This window comes from Pteropus alecto, unplaced genomic scaffold (genome assembly GCF_000325575.1).
Source record: "Pteropus alecto unplaced genomic scaffold, ASM32557v1 scaffold106, whole genome shotgun sequence".
In the NCBI taxonomy this organism is placed as follows: Eukaryota; Metazoa; Chordata; class Mammalia; order Chiroptera; family Pteropodidae; genus Pteropus; species Pteropus alecto.
The window spans coordinates 17997439-18020012 of record NW_006442103.1 but is presented as its reverse complement, the minus strand read 5'-3'; the positions used below and the strand labels follow the sequence as shown (position 1 = coordinate 18020012).

The following is a 22574-nucleotide window of genomic DNA, read 5'->3' as shown; positions in this document are numbered from 1 at the left end:
TCCCTGTTGGTCCCCAGCCTTTTCTTCTGGCCTTGACGGTCCTGGAAGTTGTGCCTCTCAGCTTCATCTTTGCTCTCAGGGTTCCAAGAGCCACACCAGCTGGTGATGGCTCCCTTTAAATGTCTTCCCTCCACTCGTTCCGCAGGCCAAATTCAAGTCTGTGACAGTGGTCAGCACCTTCGAGCTGGGAGCAGAGGAGGGCAGCGTCCTACAGCTGACCGAAGCCTCCCGGTGGAGTGAGGTGGGTCCAGAGGCCAAGGCTGAGAGCTGTGAAAATAGTGAGGGTGGGGATGGGGTAAGAGCACCTGTGGGCTTTTTCAGAAAAGAGGTGTCTTTATTAGGTAGCGATCAGGGAGTCAGAAGTAATGCATCGGGATGCTAGGGTCCCCCCCTTCCTTCATTCCTGACTCAGTTTCTTTCCCTTTAGTCTTCTGTTTCGAGGCTGGCTTCGCTATAACGTGGGGTGAGGCTAGCTGTGTGAAAGGGTGCGAGTTAAAAACAGCTCTCCTCCCCCTGCAGAGCCTCCTGGAGGTGATTCAGACCCGCCCCATCCTCATCTCTCTGTGGATCCTCATCGGCAGTGTCCTGGGAGGGCTACTGCTGCTCGCTCTCCTTGTCTTCTGCCTTTGGAAGGTGAGCACTGTTTTAGTGCGGAGCATGGGACATGGTGCCTATAAGTTGAGGGATCCTTGATCGTAGCAGGCATCCTTGATCGCGTTGGGCAGCTAAGCAGGCCGTGGGTGTCGTGCCTGGATCTCCTTCACTGTACTCCACGAATGTTGGTTGAATTAAACTAAGCCAAATAAAATAAAATTGAATTTCATATTTGGAAGCAGAACAAAAGTGAAGACTTCAGATACGTCTGAGGGCTGTTGGCAAGGTCCCCAGGCAGGGCGTTTGACGACGACTCTTATCTCTTCCTCTACAGCTTGGCTTCTTTGCCCGTAAGATCCCCGAGGAAGAGAAAAGAGAAGAAAAATTGGAGCAATGAATGTAGAATAAAGTCCTAGAAAGTTCTCCCTGGCAGCTTCTCCAAAAGACTTTCATAAGAGCAGAGGCTTGGGGCCTCACGTGGGTCAAGAAGAAGCTTCTGGACTATGTCCCCAGACCTGCGGCCTGACTTGACTTTTGAGTCATGAGGATGCGGCTGGCAAGAGATGAGGCCTCACCTCAGACAAGAAGGGCTGACACCCACACCAGGAACTCTCCGACCTTCTGCTTTCCTCCTCATCTGCTGGTTCCACAGCCAACGCTGGGGCCCTTTTTGCCATAACCCCAGGAATCGAGAATTTTTTGCCCAGGTCCCTGACTCCTTTCAAATCCCCTCTAAATCCTCCCTCGCAATTTGGAAAGGGCGAGGGTTACCTTCCTCCACTCCCTGTCTCTCACCTTCCTGCCTGCTCCCTGCTCCACAGGAGGGAGCTGACGTTGGCTTGGAAGAAGTAAAGTCAACATCTGCTGCTTTCCTGTGGAGTCTGGTGATTCAGAAAGCCGGATGGGGAGAGTCAACAGGAAAAAAGGAGGGAGGAGAAAAAGCCACAAGAGACATTCTGTACAATTCCAAGGAACAGAGAAGCCTTTAGACAGGCAACTGCCATCCCCCTGAAACCTGAGACTTCATGGTACACTCTCCCGCCCTCAGGTGCTGGTGAAACAGGCCTGCTGGGTATGGGTTTCCCAGCTTACACCCTTCCCTGGGAGCAAAGCCAGGACGGGTGCCCGATTCTCTGGAGCCGAGGGCCCCCAGGTGGCTAGAACTGGAATAGCAGCGAGGACCGGCTACGGCAGGCAGCGTTCTCTCTCCTCTCTCAGGCGGCACATACTCCGGAGCCCTCCTGGGCCCTCCTGCAGAGAAAGGAGAGGATTGCTATCTGATGGTGGGAAACCCTTTCACCTTACCAGCTTTGGAAAGCAGCGGCCCCATGGGGCCTGAACAAGCGGGTCTGCATTAAGGAGAAAGCCAAAGTGGGCGGCCCTTCTGCGGGGAGCAAGCCCTTCCTAGCTCGGCACTGGCTGTATAGCACGAACGTTTCTGGGGCAACTCCAGTCCCACGTAGGGCTTCTCTGGTGGAATCAGCTTGCCAGCCCCTGCCTGATGTCTACGAAAAATCCTCAGAGATTTCTATCTCTGGATCATCCTCCCTACCCCTGCCTTCTACAGCTGACCGAACCCAACCCCCTGACTCCTGACGCCCTCCCCCCAACCACCACACACACAGCCCCTGCCATATTTTGGTCCTAGCCAGCAAAGAGAATTTGATTCTCATCGACAACTAGGTAACATATTTCTTCAGAATCAGGACTTCGGGTATCAAAGTCAGTTATTGGTCCCCAGATGGCAACTCCGACAGCCATTGGAAGAATCAGCACCCATGCAGAGCCCAGAAGAGAGGAGACCGATGGGGCAGTGGACTGGCAGCTACAGAACCTGCCCTCCAGGGCTGTTCTCCTAGCCTGGCCACAATATTTATCTTGGCATGTCTCCGGCCTTCTTCAGAGGGCATCGTCTCTGTTTCCCAGCAGGGTGGACAGTCTATCAGATGGCCAGAACAAATAAAGTTCAGTGTCAAATGACTTCTGGCTCTATTTGAGTTGCCCAGGATATGGACTGCTTAGAAATGGTGAGAGGTGATTCTTGGTTCGCCTGAGACCCTTATACAGTTGAATCCCTGGAAGGCAAAGTTATGAAGTATTTGAAATGTTTTCTGTGACTCTGCCGGTGGAGATGTGCCCTAGGCTCCTGGAATCCTTACCTGCTTAAGTGACCATAGACTGTAAAACATGTAGGTTTGGGAAGCACATAGGCCTAGATTGAAATTTCATGCCATTTATTAGCCATGTGGCCTTGGCCAAGTCATAACTACCCCAAGCCTCAGATAACAATAAGAGGCAGTGTAATACAGTGGTTAAGAATGAAGACAGACTTGGGTTTAAATCTAAGCTATACTACTCAAAACTTGTTTGACCTTGAACAGATTTAATGTCTCTACATCCTGGATTTTTTGGTCTTTAAACTTATTAGGGTTGTGAGGACTATATGAGATAATTCAAGTGAAGTGAGCATATAGTAAGTACTCAAGAAATGGTCACTGTTATTATTATGAAAATATCTCATTATTAAATAATCTCCCCTCACCATGGATTGTGAGGATGGAGTGAGAAGGTATCTTGAAGCAGCAGCTGATGCTCCCGATCTGGCGACCCCCCTTCACAGAGTCTGAAGGTTTGTTTCTTCTCTGTCCTATTGTCTCCTCCCACTAAATCTTATCCTGTGCCTCATCCCCTTTGAAATAAGCTCTCATGCCCACTGAGGTGATAATTAGCTAATTAGCTTAAATTGTAACAGGAGAAATCAAACCTAGTGGCTTTCTTTAGACACCTAGGGTTCTTCTAGTAGCCTCAAGGAACATGTGCCCTTCAGCAAAGGCCTTCTAGAGACCATGTCTCCGCCTCTGTTACCTACCCCTGAGATTGGCAGCCCTTCTGGCCTATTAGGCGGGGACAGCCATTCTGTGGCAAGCTGGTGAGTTATTTTGTGGCAGGAGGAGTCCACAGTGGCCCTCGGTGCATTTCATATAGGCTACTTGATCAAAAGCTTGATCAACTTTTACAGAGCATACTGTTTCTGGGTCTGCGTCTGAGATCATGCTTAATTACACTGACAGATCTCCCCGCTTTATCCCCAGTCAGCCCCCAAAGGGAGATGGATTTCCTTGAGGACTGGTTCATCTAATTCTTTATCCATATGATTAAAAGAGCACTTTTAATATTTTTGTCCACCTAGAGATCCCTCCTCTCTCTATCCCTCAGCTCCAGACTGGGACCTTCTCTAACCTCAACCTGTTCTTCAATAAGCCTGTTACCTTTTCCTTTGGAGCAGGGCCGGTTTGAGAAGCAACCGTAGAAACGATAGGCTCTCCCGACACAGGCATGTTCCTTTCTTCAAATTGTTGCTCCTTTGTTCCTTCATTCATTCTTTCATTCATTCACTCACTCACTCATCAGACATTAAGCATACAACATGTGCCGGACAATGAGAATAATATAAAATGCAATTCCTACCATCAAAGAGCCCAGTCTAGTAGGGGAAAACAGACATGTAAACAAATACTGGCAAATATTGAGAATTGGTTGCTATACGGCACAGCAGTATTAAAAGTGTGTCACATGCAAAAGGCACACTTTTTGGAGGGTAAGGTGGCAGGGTTTTGAGGGAGAACTTTTCAGGAAAAAAAAAAACATTGGCTTGAGGGGCCACCAAGTGTGAGAGGAGGCATTCCAGGGAGGATTAAACATCAACCGGGAAGGAAATTGTAGCAGATCAAAACAGCCTGAGCATGGGGCCACGAAAGTCGTGAGATGAGACTGCAGAAAGCAGGGTGCAGCTCCTGATGAGCCTGTAAACCACTTGAAGTATATTGAGCTTTATCCAGTGGCTTTCTTACGCTTTTGAGTGGGCTTGCTCTGGCCACCGGGAGGGGAAGGGGGGGAAAGAGAGATGGAGAAACAGACAGAAAGGGAGAGGGGGAGGGAGAGAGAGAGAGAGAGAGAGAGACACACACACACACACCAACCCCCGCCCCCCCCACCGGTAGACTAGTTGACTGCGACTAACTCACTCACTGAGAGTCAGAATTTAAAGGGCAGTGGAAATAGTAAATACAGTTTTGTGGGTTTCTTTAAAGAAGAAGGAGTGCTTAAAATAAAATTTCTCTCCTCCCCCTCTGCCGTTTTCTAACTTACAGGTGCGTTAGGAGGTTAAGCCTGTTCCGCTTTCTTTCTGGTTTTGTTTCCCAGGTTGCGGCGGGTAGTGCATGGTCCGTCCGCGCTCCGTCTTCTGCTCAGCGCCGCACTGCAATCGCCTCTCGTTTCCAAACTGTTCTCTTCATATTCTCCTTTGTGCCTGGATTTTTGGCCGTGGAACGGCGGGGAGGAAGTACTAGTAACTAGATTGGGGAAAAGTCTCTGAATATAATGAAAGCGTCCTCACCAGCGGTTAAATGCGACAATTGACTAGCGCAAAGCGCGGGGCGAGAATCCTGTACCTGCCCGCCCCCCGCGGCGGCGCTCAAAGGGGCGGGGCCGAGGGTGGGGCTGGGTTGGTTTGGGGGCGGAGCCTCGGCCTGAAACAGCGGGGAGGGCGGGGCCGGGTTCCTTCTGCGATCGAGCAGGTCGGAGCTGGGGGCGGGCTCCGTCTGGGGGGCGGGGTTTGAGCCCAGTCCAATTCGCAGTCAAAGAATGCAGACTTTTTGCCTCTGCAACAGCGGAGCGGGGCAGGGCCAGGGGCGGAGTTTTAAGCCCAGTCCTCGGGTTCTAATTTCTGATTGAGCGGAGCGGGTTCTGGGGCGGGTCCCGCTCTGCTTTTGACAGCTCTCTTTTGCACAGCCGCCTCCGAGTTCAGTGGGTTCGGAAACCTGTGGCCCCATTCTCCGCGCGTCCCCGTCCCCCCGTGGCCCTGGCCCTGGCACCGGCCATGAAGCGCATCTTCTCCTGCTCCAGCTCACAGGTGGCGGTAGGTGCCAAAATATCTGAGACGACGGGTATGGGGCTGGGGTCCAAGCCCTGTGGCGACAGGAGTCCCGAGTCCCATCTCCATATACCATTGCCTTTACTCTTTATCGGTCTCTCCAGCTCTTCCACTTTCGCAATGCAGCCCGCCAGTCCTGCCTTCCTCAAGACCCTGTCCCTCGGCCTGTGGCTTCCCCGAGGTCCTTTCCCTTGGCCCTTTCTTGTCCTTCTATCATATACACCCTCAACTTCCGATTTGTTTCCTGCAGCCCCTGCCCCTTCCTGAAGGTCCCGTCCTCTACTTTTGCTCTGTCTCCCAGTACCAAACCACCCTCAAGTATCTGCCCTGTCCCCAGCCCCAGCCGAGCCCCAAGTTCCATTCTCTCTCCCAAGTCCTGCTTTACGGTCCCATTTTCCAGCCTTGCCCTGTCCTCACAACCTTGTCCTCCCATATGGTCCTATCCTTGCTGTTTTCTCTCCGCCCAGCGAGGACTCCCAGCCCAGTGCCCACTCCTACCCCTTCTTCACAGTCTTCTCTGTCCATGCCGCTTCCACTCTCATCCTCTCATCTTTCCTGCTGGCTCATTGCTCCAAACCTCTTTCCAATTGGGGCTCCCACGACAGCAGCCTTCTCTCTCTCTCTCTCCCCTTCAACTTCTGTCCCTCTCTGCCCAATGGTTGTTCAGTTCCACTCCCCCCACCCCCCTTTGCCCCCTTTGATCTCTTTCTGCCTGCCCTCTGTGGGTTAATCTTGCAGTCTGGCCAGCCTGACAGGCACTGCCAGAGGAGGCAGAGTTGCCTGGCTGCTTCCCAAGGAACTAGGTAAGTTGCCTGCAGAATCGATCCTGGCCAGTTCACTGCAGTGTCTGGTCATCAGACCGGTTCTTGGGCCAGTCAAGGCCTTCTGCCTGCTTCTCCCCAGCATCCTCCTTCGTTCTCAGCCCTCACGCAGTTGTTAAGAGCTTGTACTCTCTGATTCCTTCGACTGAGTACGGGAAAGGCGATGGTGAGAGAAGAGGAGAGTGGGTTCGCTCTGCGAGTTCCTAGTGGAAGTCACTCTGCTTCCCACGGTCTCCCAGATTACAGAAGGTGGTGGCTCAAGGAGGCCATAGATTCTTCTCTCTGAAGATCTCTTATAGAAAAAACCCCATCTGCAGTTGGCATTTTCTGCGGAGAATGGAGTTATGGCTCATTTAGAAGTGAAGTTGCCAACTACCTGTACTAATATCACTTAGCCTAACCTGACCTAGTGATGTCATTCACAAGCAAATGTGAGAAATGCTTAAGCGCCCTCTGCATGGGCAGGCCACCGAAGCCTGGAAGCGAGCTATGAGGCAAGAGTGGGAACTGTTGAGGCCTGTCCTTGTCCCACTTACATTTGCTTCTCCTCTTAGTTTCTACACGTCGATCAACAAACCAAAAGGCCTCCACCGAATGACTCCTATCGGTACCCAAAACGGAGGCTACCCAGACTCTGTCTGAACTCACAACAATTTTCTTATTCGCGTGGACTCTTCCTCGATACTGAAAGTCCTCCACATTGCCCTTCCCTCGAGGGTGTGTGTAGTCTGCCTGCTCTTTCGGAATGGGGAAGCTATGTCATCCTTCCTGATTCTCCGATCCTTGGTTAGAGCCTCCTTTCCAAGAGGCTGGATGAGCAATGAGCTGAATGTTGGAATTTGAAAGTATTTCTCTGACCTTCTCTACCTCAGCTCTACCCAGGTTTTGCCGTGAAGAATTTCCACCCATTCTAAACTCTTCTTGGTATAAGATTATAGGAAGTAGCATAATAAGATAAATTGAGTGGATTCAGAACTCTCCAGCTGGAAAGAAAACTGTTTCCTCAGTCACGATGAAATGATAAAAACCTGGAAAATAGGCCAGTTTCAGCTACAAATTCTTTCCTCATAAAACTTTCCTATACTTCTCATAATAAATTCCTCCATTCCCTGAGTAGCTAACCATTCTGGATGTGTTTATCAGATAAATAGTGTGACAACCTTTTGGGCCACTCCCAAAGCCTGGCTTCCCAGTCACATGGGAAGACTGCCCCTTCCCACCCCTCTCCCACCCTCGGGGGCTGGGGCCAGAGCCCTGCACTCTCAAATTGAGATAAGGCCTGAAAGGTCAGCGATCATTTAAAAATTAATATAAATTCTCCAGAATATAGGAAATTCAACAAACAAACAAAACCCAACTTCTGTAATCTCATTTTATTTTAGTCGAGTAGAGGATGCCTTTGGGGGTGTCTTACACATTAGCTGACTCTGCCTATGTAGGAAGTGGACCAGAAAATAGCTTTAAACAGTTGGAACTGGATCAGCTTAGAGGAATGTCAATTGCATTTTAAAACTGGAGTAATTGCAGGGTCCCCCAGGGCAGCCTTTCATTTCTTCATCTGTCTTACAGCCATAGTCATTCTTCCTTGACTGTTAGTGTGCTTACAGTCTTCATAGGAAGCTTATAGGCACACAGCCAGAGATAAGGACAGGCTGCAATTACTTCTACAAAGGCCCCCTAATGTGACTAGAGAAATACAAAGCTTATCCTCGCATTTGAGTCTGCTGATTAATTTGGTGATTGCTCCCTCGAGGCTGTGATGGTAATCCAGTGCCTCTTTCAAGGTGCTGGGTGAGCAATGGACTGGATCTTGGAATTTAGAAGCATTTCTCTGTCTTCTTCACCTTAGCTCTACAGAAGTTTGGTCACGAAGAATTTCCACCTATTTGAACTTCTCCTTTGTATAACAAGATTATAGAAGTAAATTGGGTGGATTTAGAACTATATAGCTGGAAAGACAAGTATCTACATTGCTAAGAAATAACTTTACTGTCTACAAGGCCTGGCTGTTAAGCACGGGCTGATATGAGCAAAATCTCTTCCTTCCACTCCCATGGATGGAGAATTCTGAGCCTGGGAACATCCAAAATGTGCCCAGCAAGGCTAGGAAGTGTGGGGACTGAAACCAACATTCATCGTACACTTACTATATGACAGACACAGTGCTAAGTGCTTTATATGATGTCATAACATCAGAAAACTGAGGTTCAGAGAAGTCATTACATGTCTACATTCACAAGGATATAAAGGTTTAGAATCGGGATTTTAAGCAGAGGATTTCTCACTGAGGTCAGTCGATGGCAGTGTTCAGTGCTGGAGGTGTCATTCTGGGTCTCTGCTTTTACCGAGAGTGACCTGCCCCCAGGGAAGAGTGGATGATGTATTCTCACATCTCAGTCAGTTGGTATGTGGAGCAGTCATTTTGCTTATTTTGTCCTTTGAGAATTAACCTGTTTGGAGACTCTTGTGCAGAAAGTTGCTGCTGAGAGTGGGTGGCTCTGCCTTGGAGGCAGTCTTAGACCGTTTATTGGGAAATAAGTAAACTATCTTCCATCTTTTGCTAGCGGTGTGGTTCAGTGGTGAGAACTAGGACTGGGCATCAGGTGGCCTAGGTTCTAATCTCAATTTCCCCACCATTCTGTGGTATGAGTCTGGGCAGTTATCTAACCTCAGTGTGCTTCAGTTACTTCTGTCAAGTAGATAAAATAATATCAGCCCTACCTACTTTCCAGGGATGTCGAGAGGCTAACTAAACTAGCACTTGAAAGGCCTATGAGGGATTACAAGTACTGTCCTGGAGAATTACCTCAGAATCTGTCTACCCTAGATAATTTTATGGTTGAGGCATTTAAAACCTTTCCTGTTTTGGCTGAGTAATTTGCCCTGGCTATGTAAACAGTATTTGGAAATGAGTTCGCTGGCTTCCATAGACCCTATTTTTTCCCACCTCCACCCAGAGCCTCTTCCTGGTTGAGATTACACCTCATAAATGCAACGTGCCACCACCAATCCCCGTCACTTCCTGTTTTGTCATAAGGATGCAATACGCTCATAAGGCTCATCGTGGTTTACAGAGATTTTGTATACATTCGTTGATTTAATACTCACAGCGTGATGAGGTAGTTATTATTTCCCACATTTTATAGATGAGGAAAGAGGTTAGAGGTGTTTAATGGCTTACTCGAGGTCACAGAGCTAAAAACGTAGCCGAACCAGGCCCTGAACTCGGGCCAGCTGACAAAATAAATATTCATCAAATGTTTGCATCCCTTCTTCCCTTGCCTCCCCCTCTCTGGATCGAACCAGGCTCCGGTGTTTTATGCAGCTCTCTCTTTCACACCCTGTGATACTTCTAATTATTGTAATCGCCCCACCTCCTGCAAAAAGTCAAGCTGGAATGATAGAACAATGCGTGCCAGGTGTGGCTGTCGTCTGGGACAGCTGCTCCCTGCCAGGAAACGAGACAGGGTGCGGAGGAGGGGAGCCGCCTCTTGCTGCCTCCTCTAGCCCAGCCAGAGGCCTTCGTTTGCCTGTCGGTGATGCCAGGGAAAGCGAAGAGCAGCCAGGGAAAGGGCAGAGATACGAGATGGGAAAACTGAAACTCTGTGCTCCTCTTCCCGGTTTTGGGGCCCAAAGCCAAGGGGTAGAAGTGGTCTGGCTACGTATTTGAACTGGCTGTGCCATGAAGCTAGGTGCCTTGATTTCTCAAATGTCTGAAGGCAAAATGCAGAGCTGCATGGGAAGGTGAAAGGCAACGTGAGCCCAGCAAAGGGTGGGTTCAGTTCACTCCAGCAAGACCTAGAGAGTGAGGCTAGGCTCGCTCCGAGTGCACCGAACAATAATCGTGTTAATGATTAAAAAGACAATTGCAATATTCTGCATTCGGCACTCAAAAATGATCGTTAATTCAGTAGTTTAAGCACCTTTTGGTCCAGGGCTGGAAATAACGGGCAGCAGCACTCAGTGCCATAGGAGTTGGTGACCATTTAACTGGCCCACCTAAGAAGGCTGAAATGATCTAGGCTAAATGACTTGTGGAACATTGAAAGGACCTCAAGGATGTTCCTGGCCCCTGGCTTGGCATCGTCCTAAACACCGCCTCCTTTTCTTTCTCCACTGCACCCCCACCCCCTCTATTCGCACAATTCATGGCTCTGGAACCAGGTGGAGAGATGGAACCGCCGTGATCAGAAGCTGCTGGAAGCAGTGCAGCGGGGGGACGTGGGACGCGTGGCCGCCTTGGCCTCCAGGAAGTCCGCCCGACCCACCAAGCTAGACTCGAACGGCCAGTCCCCGTAAGTAAGTCCTCCCGGCCCCACCCTCGGCATGTGGTTCTTTTGAAAAGCTCCAAACCCGACTATGATATAGGACCAGGAAATGCCTACAACTTCAGCGCTGTCTTTGTGTTAATAAATCTTTACTACATATCTGGCGCTGCACAAAGTGAAGGAAGAAGATACTGTCCCTCAGCTCCACCCGGATGGACAAAACTGACCCCCCCAAGAGGACATAAAGCCCATGAAATGAAGAGAAATTTGATACATACACTAGATAGGGTATTTCTTCATTGCATAAGGAGGAAGGTGTGTACGCTTGAGAAATTCAGAATGAAGTGGTAATCGGGAGTCACATGACTAGAAGGAGTGAGTCGGACGAAAGGGATATTACCCCCTGTCTGTGCCCAGGTTGGCCTCCAGCCCTCTGCTCTGCTCCAACTGACTCTTTCTGTGGCACCTTCCGTCTCCTGGGGGTCCTGAGCCTGAGTAGTTATGTGTCCTTGGACACCCCTGCAACAGTCTGAGATTGCTCGAGACCTGTAGCTCTTATTCTTGTCTTTACTTCCAGTGTTCCCCGACTTTATGACCGTAGGCCACCGATATCGCCTTCTCTGTCTCAGAAGTCAGGCCAGGGGAGTTTCGTTCTCTGCTTTTGGGACTGAGTTTGGGGTGAGGGAGCATAGCAGGCATCGCTTATTAAGATTCTCCCGTTCCTCATCCCCTGGTCCCTCATCCTTCTGCCTCTCGGCCTTGATTCTGGCAGGTTTCATCTGGCAGCCTCCAAAGGCCTGACAGAATGTCTGACTATACTGATCGCGAATGGGGCTGACATCAACAGCAAGAATGAGGACGGTGAGTTAGACCGAGCACTGGGCCGCGCTGCTCACTTTTCCCTCTACAGCAGCGGTAGGGGCCGGTGCTGGCCCCTGCTGGGGGTGCCAACTGCAGCCCCCTGCTTCTCGCCTCATAAGTTCTGGCCAGCATCCTTCCAGGGGTTCCCTTCCCCGCCAGCTGGGTATACCTCACCCACTTCCCACCTCCACCCCAAGTACCAGGCACTTGGGAAACAGGAATTTCTGGCCCTGTGTGGCTGAGAGCTTCTCTCTCTAATCTCCCTCTGATTATCTGTGCGTCTCTTGCCTTCCCTCCCTGTGAGTCACCAGCATGCATGGGGCCACCCACCTCCCTCTCCCCTTCTTTCTCTTTCCAGGAAGCACCGCCCTGCACTTGGCCACCATCTCTTGCCAGCCACAATGTGTCAAGGTCCTGCTCCAGGTAAGAGCAACCCCTCGATACTACTACGCCTGTGAAGGGAGGAAGTGAACCCAGAGTTTCCTTGTTTTTTCTTGACGTCACAAGCAATGTTTGGTCAAATATTCCCTTCTCATCCCCAATAGGAGAGCTGGTAATCATTTACTCATTAATTTACAAACATTTATTTAACATCTGCTATGTGCAGGCACCATGCTTAATGCTGTCCCTGAGGGCAGGTCACATAGCAGAGTTGCAAGGGACTGACTGCTCATCAGTTAATATGCATATACTGAGCTGCAGAGACTAGTTCCTGTGAGCCTGCACAGGCAGAAGGGGGGCAGGGGTTTTCAAATTAAACCCAAATCCTACTGTCTGCTTTTGAGGAGCTGGTGGTCTGGGAGCGCAAAGAAAAATATTCACGTGAAACGGCATGTGGACAATTGATAAATAAGTCTCCAAAAGTACAAAAGGTCTACGGCCATGACGCCCTGAACAAGCCCGATCCCGTCTGGTCTCAGAGGTTAAGCAGGGTCAGGCCTGGTTAGTGCTTGGATGGGAGACCACCTAGGAAGACCAGGTGCTGTAGGCGTAAAAACAAACAAACAAACAAATAAATAAATAAAATAAGGGATTGTAAGCTGACAAGGTCCTTGCAATCTGTGAGGTCAACCAAGGGGTGCCTCGCCTAAAAAAAAAAAAGTACAAAAGGCACAGTTCAACAGGCCATTGGGCAAGTGACTGTCCTGTGTTTGCTCCTCTCAGCTCTTTCCAAGTTCCTCAGTTATGATCCTAGAGTACCAGTCATGGACTCAGGTGTTATTTTCCCTAGCTTGTTTATTTATCTATAATCTGGTTTTTCTTAGGCCCTAGGTTTAAGAACCAGGGCTGAAATTCAAGGCCGCCTACCATCTGCAAGACATGAATTGCACTTGCCTAGTAGTTGGCCAAAGCCATGGTCCTTCCACGTTTCCTCATAGTAATACGGAAGTTGGTTACTCAACGGTGGGTATGGGATGGAGACATTAACACCATGCTCCGTGCTGCTTCCCTTGGTGGCTGTTTGCAGCATGGTGCCAACGAAGATGCTGTGGATGCGGAAAATCGTAGTCCGTTGCACTGGGCAGGTGTGTGTCAGGGGACCGGTGAGAAAGAGGGATGCGGGGACCATAGGGCGGGAAGGGAGGGGAGGGTGACATCTGCTGGGAAGGGCAGGCCGGGGCCGGCTGCTTAAATGGTCGCAGAGGATGTTGGGTCACGGTCTGACTAGATGTCCTTCCTGTTTCCCCTTAACCTAATTGTCCCTCAACCCTCCCCAGCCTCCTCTGGCTGTGCCTCCAGTGTGCTCCTGTTGTGTGACCACGAAGCCTTCCTGGACGTCCTGGATAATGTGAGTGTGAGCTGGGCGGCTGGGCAGTGCCCTACACCCGGAGGCTCCTGCTCTCTCTGAGCCTGACTGGCCAAGCTCAGTGACCTAGGGTTGTGCAGCGCCACCTCCTCTTCCTCCTCCCCTCTTCCTCTCAGAGCAGTTAAGCCTTACCTTCTGGAGAGCTTCTAACCCTTTGAAAAGGAGTATTTAGCCCGGACCTGGGCTTTTTTCCTGGAGAGGTGCAGGGTGAGGGAAGTTGGCAGAACTGTGTCAAACGCTGGCTCCCCCTGGCTTCTCACGGAGCTTCTTTCCTCAATCTGTGCAGGACGGACGGACACCCCTTATGGTTGCCTCGCTGGGTGCTCACGCAGCCATCTGCTCACAGCTGCTGCAGAGAGGGGCCCGAGTCAATGTCACAGACAAAGATGACAAGTGAGCCTTTCCCTTCTTCCTACCCCAAATCCAGACCCTGACCAACCTAGAAGGGAGCCGCAGGGCAAAGTGTGTGTGTGTGTGTGTGTGTGTGTGTGTGTGTGTGTGTGTGTGTGTGTGTGTGTGTTAGCGCGCGTGTGCGTGCGCGCGCTGGGGAAGAAGGCAGGTTGGTCCTTTTTTCCAACAAAGAATTTATGCGGAACCTTAATACATAAAGCAGAGGAAAATGGAGCCCTTCCCACTGGCCCCCCGCTTTCTGATGCTGCAGCTCCAAGGAATGACATGTGAAAAGTTCTGGTCTGGCCTGATGCTTTGTCGCTGGCTGGTGTTGGTCTGTGGTTCTCCTGCCCACACGGAGGGAGAGGTGACCTCGTGAGTGGAATTTCTGGAGCTAGGATTCCTGGATTCCACGGGGAACGCCTGTGCTCAGATTCGTCCCAACCCACAGATCGGCCCTGATCCTGGCCTGTGAGAAAGGCAGTGCCGAGGTGGCTGAACTGCTCCTGAGCCACGGAGCCGACGTGGGGGCGGTGGACAGCATGGGGCACGATGCTTTGTACTACGGTATGCGCACGCAGGACAAGGCGCTGTGGAAGCTGCTGCAGCAGGCCCTGAGCCGCCGGCGGCGGGGAGGTAAAGCCGGTCCCTTTTGTGACTTCAAGGTTCTCCTTGATAACCTTAGATTCAAAGAAGTTCCCCAGAATCCCATGTGTTCCCATGGACATAATTCATCTGACAAATAATTGTCAGTTTAGTTGAGGGTTTACTTATTTATTGCTGCTACTATGAGATGACCCCACATTCCCAAAAGCATGGTCACAAAGTCCCTAGCGAAGCCTCGTCTCCCACCGAAGGCGACTCTGACCAGTATTACCGCCAGCATTTCTGAATTGTAATTGTACGTCTCTTTGTGTGATCTGGGTGTCAACCTCTCTCTCCCCTAGTTGATGGTAAACCCCTCAGATGACCAGCCATTTCTGTTTTGCTCATCATTAATATCCCGGTGCCTGTAACGGTGCCTGGCACGTTGTCTAATGAGTGAGTGAACAAAATAAATGAGCGGGCACATCTCTGAGATAGGGAACCGAGGTTGCCAGGTAGTTAGGGACACACCGACTGCTGGCACCAGGAAGACATGTGTGGCCGGAGTTATGACACTGTGAGGGCCACTGCTCTCAGAGGGTCCGAAGACATAGTGTGGGCTAGAGGCACCTGGGGTCTGTCTCTGCTCTCATTTCCCCATGTCTTTTTATACAGGTCAGGAGCTAGCTCAACATCCGGATGTTGCATCTAAGGTAGGCCCCTAAGCACCTCCCCTTCCGATCCACCCCAGGCCACCCACTGGGCTCTCCCGGGCAGTGCCGCATGGGATGTCAGGACACTGTAGGAGAAGAAAGGCCCAGCTGGGGCCGGGAGAGGTGCCCGGCTTTCCTCCACTGTTCTGTTTCCTACACAGGCCCCTCCATCTGAGCCTCAGGTGGGGTCTCCACCTAAGAACTCATGGAAAGCAGAGCCCGAGGAGGAGCAGGAGGATGAGGAGGACGAAGCCCCATGCTCAGACGAGTGGAGGTGGAAGTATGAGGAGGAGCGGCGGAAAGTTTCTAAGCTGGAGCAGGAGCTCGGGCGAAAGGAAGAAGAGTGTAAGGCTCAAGCAGCAGCCTACCTGGGCCTGGAGAACCAGATTCGCGAGCAGGTGCAGGAGCTGGGGCTCCTGTTATCCCAGGAGCTCGGAGCTCCAGGAGGCCAGGGCTCCCCTCTCCGGCCTGGAGGAGATGGCATGGAGCAGGGCTGTCCCCTGGACCTGCTGGCTGAGCGCATACAAGAGCTAAAGAAGCAGCAGCGGGCAGCAGCCGCAGGTGCAGCAAACCTGGTGTTGGCTCCTGAGAAGGCTGAGGATTCGGCCCCAGGGGAGGGCCCTTATAAAGCCCATGGAAGGTCCCAACCAGAAGAACAGAGGCCACTCCAGAGCCCAAGGTCAGAGACCGTGGGGAACATCACAGGTCAACAACTGCCTGCCAACGGCGGAGAGGCCCTAGGCCCTGATCATACTGAGCAGCTGCTTAATGGCCAGAAGGAGAGGCCCCAGGCCCCAGGGGCCAGACCAACAGGCACAGTGGTTGAGCCAACGGGCACAGCAGCCACGCCCCAGCTCCTGCTACAGCTGAGGGAGGAACTGGCTGCAGTGTGGCGGGAAAAGGATGCTGCCTGGGGCGCTTTGTCCAGACCGGTCCTGGAAGGAGCTCTGGGCACACCCCAGGCTGAGGCTGCTGCAGCTGCCTGGGAGAAGATGGAGGCCAGGTTGGAGCAGGTGCTGGTGAGGCTGGATCGGGCAAAGGCGGGACTACAGGAAACACCTGAGGCCCCTGCCCAGGAGCCCAAAGAGGGAGCCCCAAAGGTGGGCCCAGAGACCATCACCAAAGAGGATGAAGGGAGGGAGCAAAGGGCTCCGGGTGCCCGCGGGGAGCCTCTCGGCGCCCCTGGTGGGGAACAGATGCCAGGAGGAGGCCCGGCAAAGGGACCGCTGGAGAAGGAGGTGTCGGCACTGAGGCTGAGCAACAGCAACCTGCTGGAGGAGCTGGGGACGCTGGGGCGCGAGCGGCAGCGGTTGCAGGGGGAGCTGCAGTCCCTGAGCCAGCGGCTGCAGCGGGAGTTTGTGCCCAAGCCAGAGGCGCAGGTCCAGCTCCAGCAGTTGCGGCGGAGTGTGGGGCTGCTGACCGATGAACTGGCCATGGAGAAGGAGGCCACCGAGAAGCTGCGGAAGCGCCTGGCGTCCCAGAGCAGTGGCCTCCGAGGGCTGTGGGACTGCCTGCCCCCAGACCTGGTGGGCAAAGGAAGTGCGGGGGGCCCAGCCACCCAGCCCTTGGAGGAGCTGCAGGCCTGCATCAGCACCCTGGTGGCCAGGCACCGTGAGGCCCAGCAGGTGCTGGCTCGGCTGGAGGAGGAAAACCAGCGGCTGCGGGGGTCCCCCGCCCAACGTGGGGAGCCAGGCGCCTCGTCCAAGGTCCCAGCCTGCCCCGAAGTGGCCGCTTTGGAGCAAGACCTGGGGAAGCTGGAGGAAGAGCTGCGGGCCGTTCAGGCCACGATGAGCGGGAAGAGCCAGGAGATCGGGAAGCTGAAGAAGCTGCTCTACCAGGCCACCGAGGAGGTGGCTGAGCTGAGGGCCCGGGAGGCGGCCAGCCTGCGGCAGCACGAGAAAACTCGAGGCTCGCTGGTGGCCCAGGCCCAAGCGTGGGGCCAGGAGCTGAAGGCTCTGCTGGAAAAGTATAACACCGCTTGCAGGGAGATGGGCCGGCTGCGGGAGGCCGTGGCGGAGGAGCGCCGCAGGAGCGGCAACCTGGCGGCCAGGGCCGCGGAGCAGGAGCGCCAGGCGGGCGAGATGCGCGGGCGCTCGGAGCAGTTCGAGAAAACCGCTGAGCTGCTCAGAGAGAAGACGGAGCACCTGCTGGGGGCTTGCCGGGACAAGGAGGCCAAGGTGAGCAGCCAGGCAGCGGCGGGGAGCCACGAGGAACGCTTCTGTGCGTTTAGGGGTTTGCTCACCTGCATCTACCTTCGGTTCGTCGGATTAATGCACCCCCCCCCAAACAGAACACCAATCATCCGCAAAGACCACATCATGTTTTCTGGGTCTGAGGGGGTTTGGGGTTGAGAATGGAGGCGAGATACGTATAGAAGAGAGAAGGGGACTCAGGTATTAAAATTCGGGACTCTGGGTTCAGAAGCGGAGTGGGCAGGGCTGCCACTGGTGGGGTGCTATAGTTTCTTAGCCTTTCGACTTAAATATTCTATTAGCCTGAGAAGAGGTCTGATAATGTGGTGGGTTGCTGTGGTTTCGTGAGGGTTCTGAGGAGATGACTCAAGGGCTGACTGATGAAGAAAAGTAGACGAGATGATACCCCTCTTTGCCCCTCCCACTTCAGAGTACCGTTCTAAAAAGCTTTCCTCTGCCGAAGGAGGTGCAAGAGGGTGCCCATGCAAAGAAAAAAGGTTTGACCACCGCTGTGTTAGATGCTCGAGTTTCCTAATGATTGCTCCAAAGGCGAGTGTAAATCTACATGTATCTAGGTGCTATGTCTTATGATTTAAAAAAAAAAAATCAATTTGCAAACGAATTTAGTAATCCTAGAACTTCTCGTGAAATGAATGAAGTCAGACTTATTAAAATTTGCATACATGATCAAGTTTAAAATGACTCAAAACTGGAGGGAGTATACAATTTAGATACAAGGGTGCCTGAAAAAAAAGGGATGTTATACAGAATAGGAATCAGTGTGGGGCGAGGCTAATTAAAGATGGAGTTTGTGTTGGTGTCGAAGGAGAAGATGAAAGAAGATGAAATGGGCAGAAGAAAACAGCGTGGTGGTCTCTAGACTGAGATCATCTGGGTTCGAATTTCAGTTTCCAAACTTAGTGATCGATCTTCTAAGCCTCTGAGTCTCTAAGCTTCCATTTTTTTTTAATCTAAAAAAAAAAAAAGATAATGATAGGATTGTTGTGAGGATTATGTAAAATATTATATTGAAATTACTCAGAATGATTTTTCAAAACCGGTAAGTACTCAATCGAAGTTATTCTTACTGCCACCATTTCTACTGCTGCTGGTTATCATTCACCACAATCGTGCCTCAGCCTCACAAACCACAGAAGCTCATTTCTATTTCCCTCCGTGGTCAACAGTCAGAAGTAAGTTGGGATCTAATAAAGAGTGAAGAGAACGGACCAGGAATTCAAAGAGATTTTGGTCCAAACCATGATTTCCTCGGTTATTAGCTGTATGATTTCGATCAAGCACTTAACTCAGGCTCCATAACCACAAAATGTGAATAATGATACTTCCCGCCGAGAAGTACCTGTCTTAACAGAAGTAGAGCTGTTTGGAGTATTAAAAGAGACGAGGTGTGTCAAAGCATCTGGCACATGTTAAATCCGCGATAACGGGAAGTCAGCCTTGCTCCTGGTTGGCGGTGGAGTGAGAAATGACTCGGGTCTTCTGGTTCCCTTTCTCTCCTCTTGGCTTCAGATCAAGGAATTGTTGAAGAAGCTGGAGCAGCTTTCAGAGGAAGTCCTAGCAGTTCGAGGGGAAAATGCTCGCCTTGCCCTGCAGCTGCAGGTACGTTTTGGCCCACAGGGAGATGGACACCGCTAGAGAAGAGGGTGGGCGGTGGAAGTTATGTCTACGCGGGAGAGATCCTGGGAATTGCAGAGGCCTGGCTGGGCAGTGGTCCAGGCTGGGCCTGTGATGGACCAAGGGAGCCTACCTGGCCCAGCTGACCCCTCCATTCTATTGTTCTTCATGCTTGGGGGATCAGGGTGAGTGTGGGAGGCTGGGCATAAAACTCCCATTGATGCTCACTCCCAGGATTCCCAGAAGAACCACGAAGAGGTCATCTCCACCTATAGGAACCACCTGCTGAATGCTGCTCAGGTGAGCATGGGGGGAGGGAGAGAACGAGAGAGCTGGGCAGAGGGTAGTGCATTTGGGGTCCCTTCTCTTACCTGTACATACTTGTCATTTCTCAGAAGGCTGGAATTTAGATGTTCTGGTGCCAGGTCTCTGGACCTTATGAGGTAGATCAAGGGAAGTTGTGCAGAGTGTGAGGGGAGGAGGTGTTTGCCCCTCCTTTTCCATCCCCAGATCTACTCTAAGGCTTTTTCATGTCCCTTTCGCCCTTTCTCAGTTCCCTCCCAAGCCAGCTTATCCCTCACCAAGGAAGAACAGGTGGGTGGTTGCTCCTTTATTAGGAATAATAATAACTACACTGAATCGAACATTTGTGTACCAGGTGCTTTGCTTCGTATGCATAGTCGTAACCCTCACAGCAATCCTGAAGAGCAGACGTCCTCATCTTCCTTATAAAGATTAGGAAACGGCCATGGAGAAGTTAAATACTGTAAGCGAGGGCTCACACTAAACAGCATTCCACCATACCACAGAGTCTCTCCCTCGCCTGTCTCCACCCATGTTCTAGTCTTCATTTCCGGTTTCTTTCTTTCCTGCCACCTACAGGGCTACATGGAACAAGACGTGTACAATATCCTACTGCGAATCCTCAGCATACAGGAGTGAGGCGGCCTGGGCCCTGAGGGGGCTGGGGTTTCTCCCTCGTGAGTTGTGGTTTGAGGGTGATGAGGGAAGGAGCTTGGAGAAAAGACTTGGGAAAGGAGGTTAAGGATGAGCATTGGAGTCCCTTTTGGGGGAACCCTGTACAGCATAGAGTATTTGAAGTGAGGTTAATTGAGAAGCCACGTATGGAGAATCGCTGAGTCAGGGGTCAGTGAGCAGGTAGCTTCTAGGAGGCTGGCATGGGAGGGAGACTGAAAAAGAGAGCTGAGCGACTCTTCTGAGGTCTGGGGTAGAGCACAAAGCTGTTTCCTGGGGTGGGACTCTACAAACTCCGGAATCTCTCCTTCAGCCTACACCATTCACCCAAAGAGTAGTCATCCCCCATTCTGCTCTCTTACCCTGTGCTGGTGGCCATTTTCTCCAGTCCACATAGGCGGGATCCCCTTTAGCATCCTGGCATGTGTGGGAAGGGACTGAGGATGTGGAAGTGTGTGCAATTCCTTCTTAAATTTCTTCTTTCAGGAAGTACAAGCATCCTGGCTGCCAGAGGCTTCATTGGGCTGTGGTGGGTGGGGGTTTGGCCACCAGGGATAGTGTGGGTGGGGCTTCATCTGACATTATGGACCCCAGACCTGAGAACCTGAACCCTGGAATCAGCATGGGTACGGCCAGGGGAGGTATGGATGGAAGCCAGATCTGTGGAAAATAACGCGGGAGGCAGAATGGTATTGGGTTATCATCATTTTTTTTTCCGTTTAAAGGGGAGTGGAGGAAAGAATCTTTTTCATTCCTTTTTGATCACAAATGGCCCCATAAGTCAGCAGCTTTCAAACTCTGACTATGATCCATAGTAAGAAATACATTTTACATCCTGTGCGTACATATCTGAAATAGTAAGTGCCCTTACTATTTCTATTCTAGTCTATTCTCTGCTATGATATGCCACTGGAAAAAAAAATATTGGTCAAAATACATCCACTAATGGGTCAAGACCCACAGATTGAAAAACAACCTTCTGTGAAAACGGGGATTGAAACTCTTTCTTTCTCTTTCTCAAATCTGTCTCTTACCGACAGACACAACTCTAATAATTTTTCTCTACTTTGGGACTCCTGAGTCCACTATCTTTTTTAGGGAGGTGAAATTGAGACACTTGGATTTTGAGATGTACAATCTAAAATATTCTTTCGTGTATTAAACCGTGTGTTTAGATTTGAAGCACATGGTCTCGTGTGGTCAGTGTTCTTTGCCCCAGGTGCAAAGGGGGATGAAAAGTCTGATTCCTGGGAAAGGGATGCAGGATTACTCAGAGTTGGCTTCTTCCCTCCAGTTCTGTTCAGAATGAAAAAAAAATGTATCTCTCTTGGCCATTTCCCATGGGTGTCCGCCCCTTCCTGTCTGTTCACCAGCTAAACTGCTAGGTGAAAAGGAGGCAGTGAAGCACTCCAAAATCTCGGATTTCGGTTTGGTGGCCCAGACGCCGGTCCCTCCCCATTCTTTCTCTCAGCCCGCACCCTGCTGGGTTAGGCTGGGTCAGCCAGCAGCGGTTTGGCGGTAAAGAGACTGAACCGGGTTGAGAGAAGAGTGGGGAGGGGCTTCCGGGGAACACACAGGGCTGCAGAGTCTGGTTCCAGGGTTTGGCCAGGAAGAGAGCACCTATGTCCATCAGGTCCTAGAGAAGACGAGGGTCAGCACTGGGGTGCGGGTAGATGGGCACAGCGCTGCTTCAAGGCTGGGAGAATGGAGACGAGAGGGGTCGATGGAGAAAGGAGAGGGGTGCAGCTGCCAGAGGAGGAGCATCAAAAAGGTCCAAGTCGTTTCTATTAAGGGGAACGAACCTCTCTCTTTTCCTTCCTGCCCTTGGAGTTACCAAAGAAGGGAAAAGGACTGTTGCATTCCTCATCACACATGGGGTGCAGGGGGGAGAATGAAGAAACTGCCGAGAGAGGGGTCTGGAGAGGGGAGACCATTTGGCTAAGTTCAAGTCAGAGTCAGGAAACAGCTTTGGTGATGGTGGCCAGGCCCCGAGCCCCCTCGGGGGCTCCTGGAAGCTGATCCCCGAATGACTGAGCTGTGGGAAGGGTCGGTGATGTCAAGGTTATCACAGGAGTGGAACCTATCCTAGCCCTTGGTCTTCCCGCATGATCTCCCTCTATGCAACCCCATAAACTGTTACCGCAGCCTTCAGATGTAGGAGTTTATGGGTGAAGTTTGGCGGGCCACAACGGGGTTCAGATTGTCTTTGAATGCCCTCAGTCTGGAGCTCAGTCCTGATGTGCAGCTTCTCTCCTTTGTCTGGGAACATTAATTTATTAAACTGATTTTTAAAGGGTCCATTATGTGCTAGGCATTGGGGATGGAGAGTGACTGGCGCCAAAAAGGTTCTTGTCCTCATGGAGCCTGAGGATCAGAGTCAGCTGCCCCGGTTCCTAGTTTTCTAGTTCCTGTAGGGATGTTAGAACTTATAATCTCAAATTAACTGTATTAAAGCAGATCCCTACTTCATGAAATCACTAGGAATTAAGGTGAGGTTGACTTTCTCTCTTTTATAATTGACATACAATAAACTGCACCTACTTATAAGTGTACGGTTTGACAAGTTCTGACACATATATACACAGTCAAGATAATGAACATATCCATCACCCCCAGAGTTCTCCAGTCTCTTTTTTTAAAATCCTATTTTCCTTCCCTTGGAATCACTGAAAATTCTAGAGGATACGAACTAATCCAGAGCAACTTTTCTTTGATCTAGAAGAATGAACAGAACAAAAAAAAAAAAAAAAAAAGAAGAAAAATGAAGCCTCAAGTATTGGAGCCAACAGCTGGGATTAGC

At 51.1% G+C, this 22574-nt stretch overlaps 2 protein-coding genes, 1 long non-coding RNA gene and 1 pseudogene across 4 annotated transcripts in view; 3 read left to right on the top strand and 1 right to left on the bottom strand.

Annotated features, from left to right (window-relative positions):
• The window catches only part of ITGA10 (integrin subunit alpha 10), a 14488-nt gene extending 13025 nt beyond the window's left edge, over positions 1–1463 (top strand). The window contains 3 exon segments of the mRNA XM_006919707.3: positions 146–241; positions 520–633; positions 929–1463. Of these exon segments, the coding sequence (XP_006919769.1) occupies positions 146–241; positions 520–633; positions 929–991 (273 nt within the window). The 3' untranslated portion in view covers positions 992–1463.
• On the bottom strand, positions 690–5073 carry LOC107196237. The gene is made up of 3 exons (XR_003048649.1): positions 4744–5073; positions 1390–1845; positions 690–936 (listed from the first exon to the last, which is right to left on the bottom strand). It is a non-coding gene; the product is annotated as an uncharacterized LOC107196237 (long non-coding RNA).
• Positions 5074–5299: 226 nt separating this feature from the next.
• ANKRD35 (ankyrin repeat domain 35) lies at positions 5300–20959 on the top strand. Of its 2 annotated transcripts, XM_006919705.3 has the most exons (14): positions 5300–5512; positions 10513–10643; positions 11389–11477; positions 11836–11900; positions 12946–13003; positions 13196–13266; positions 13571–13677; positions 14126–14310; positions 14935–14972; positions 15134–17149; positions 18695–18784; positions 19034–19099; positions 19682–19779; positions 20261–20959. In XM_006919705.3, exons 1-13 carry the CDS (start codon positions 5474–5476, stop codon positions 19739–19741), a joined length of 3015 nt encoding a protein of 1004 aa, XP_006919767.1. In that variant the 5' UTR covers positions 5300–5473; the 3' UTR covers positions 19742–19779; positions 20261–20959. The 2 variants fall into 2 exon arrangements, with proteins under 2 accessions (XP_006919767.1, XP_024908100.1); XM_025052332.1 differs by lacking the exons at positions 5300–5512; positions 10513–10643 and having other exon boundaries at positions 11417–11477; positions 12743–13003.
• Positions 12350–12468, top strand: LOC112469106 (annotated as a pseudogene).
• Positions 20960–22574: the final 1615 nt, after the last annotated feature.

Excerpts from the sequence above, each read along its gene's own strand:
- ANKRD35 (XM_006919705.3), top strand. The coding sequence starts at position 5,474 with ATGAAGCGCATCTTCTCCTGCTCCAGCTCACAGGTGGCG. Across the intron at positions 13,678-14,125 it reads GTCACAGACAAAGATGACAA|ATCGGCCCTGATCCTGGCCT; the intron begins GTGAGCCTTTCC and ends CCCAACCCACAG. Across the intron at positions 19,100-19,681 it reads ACCTGCTGAATGCTGCTCAG|GGCTACATGGAACAAGACGT; the intron begins GTGAGCATGGGG and ends TGCCACCTACAG.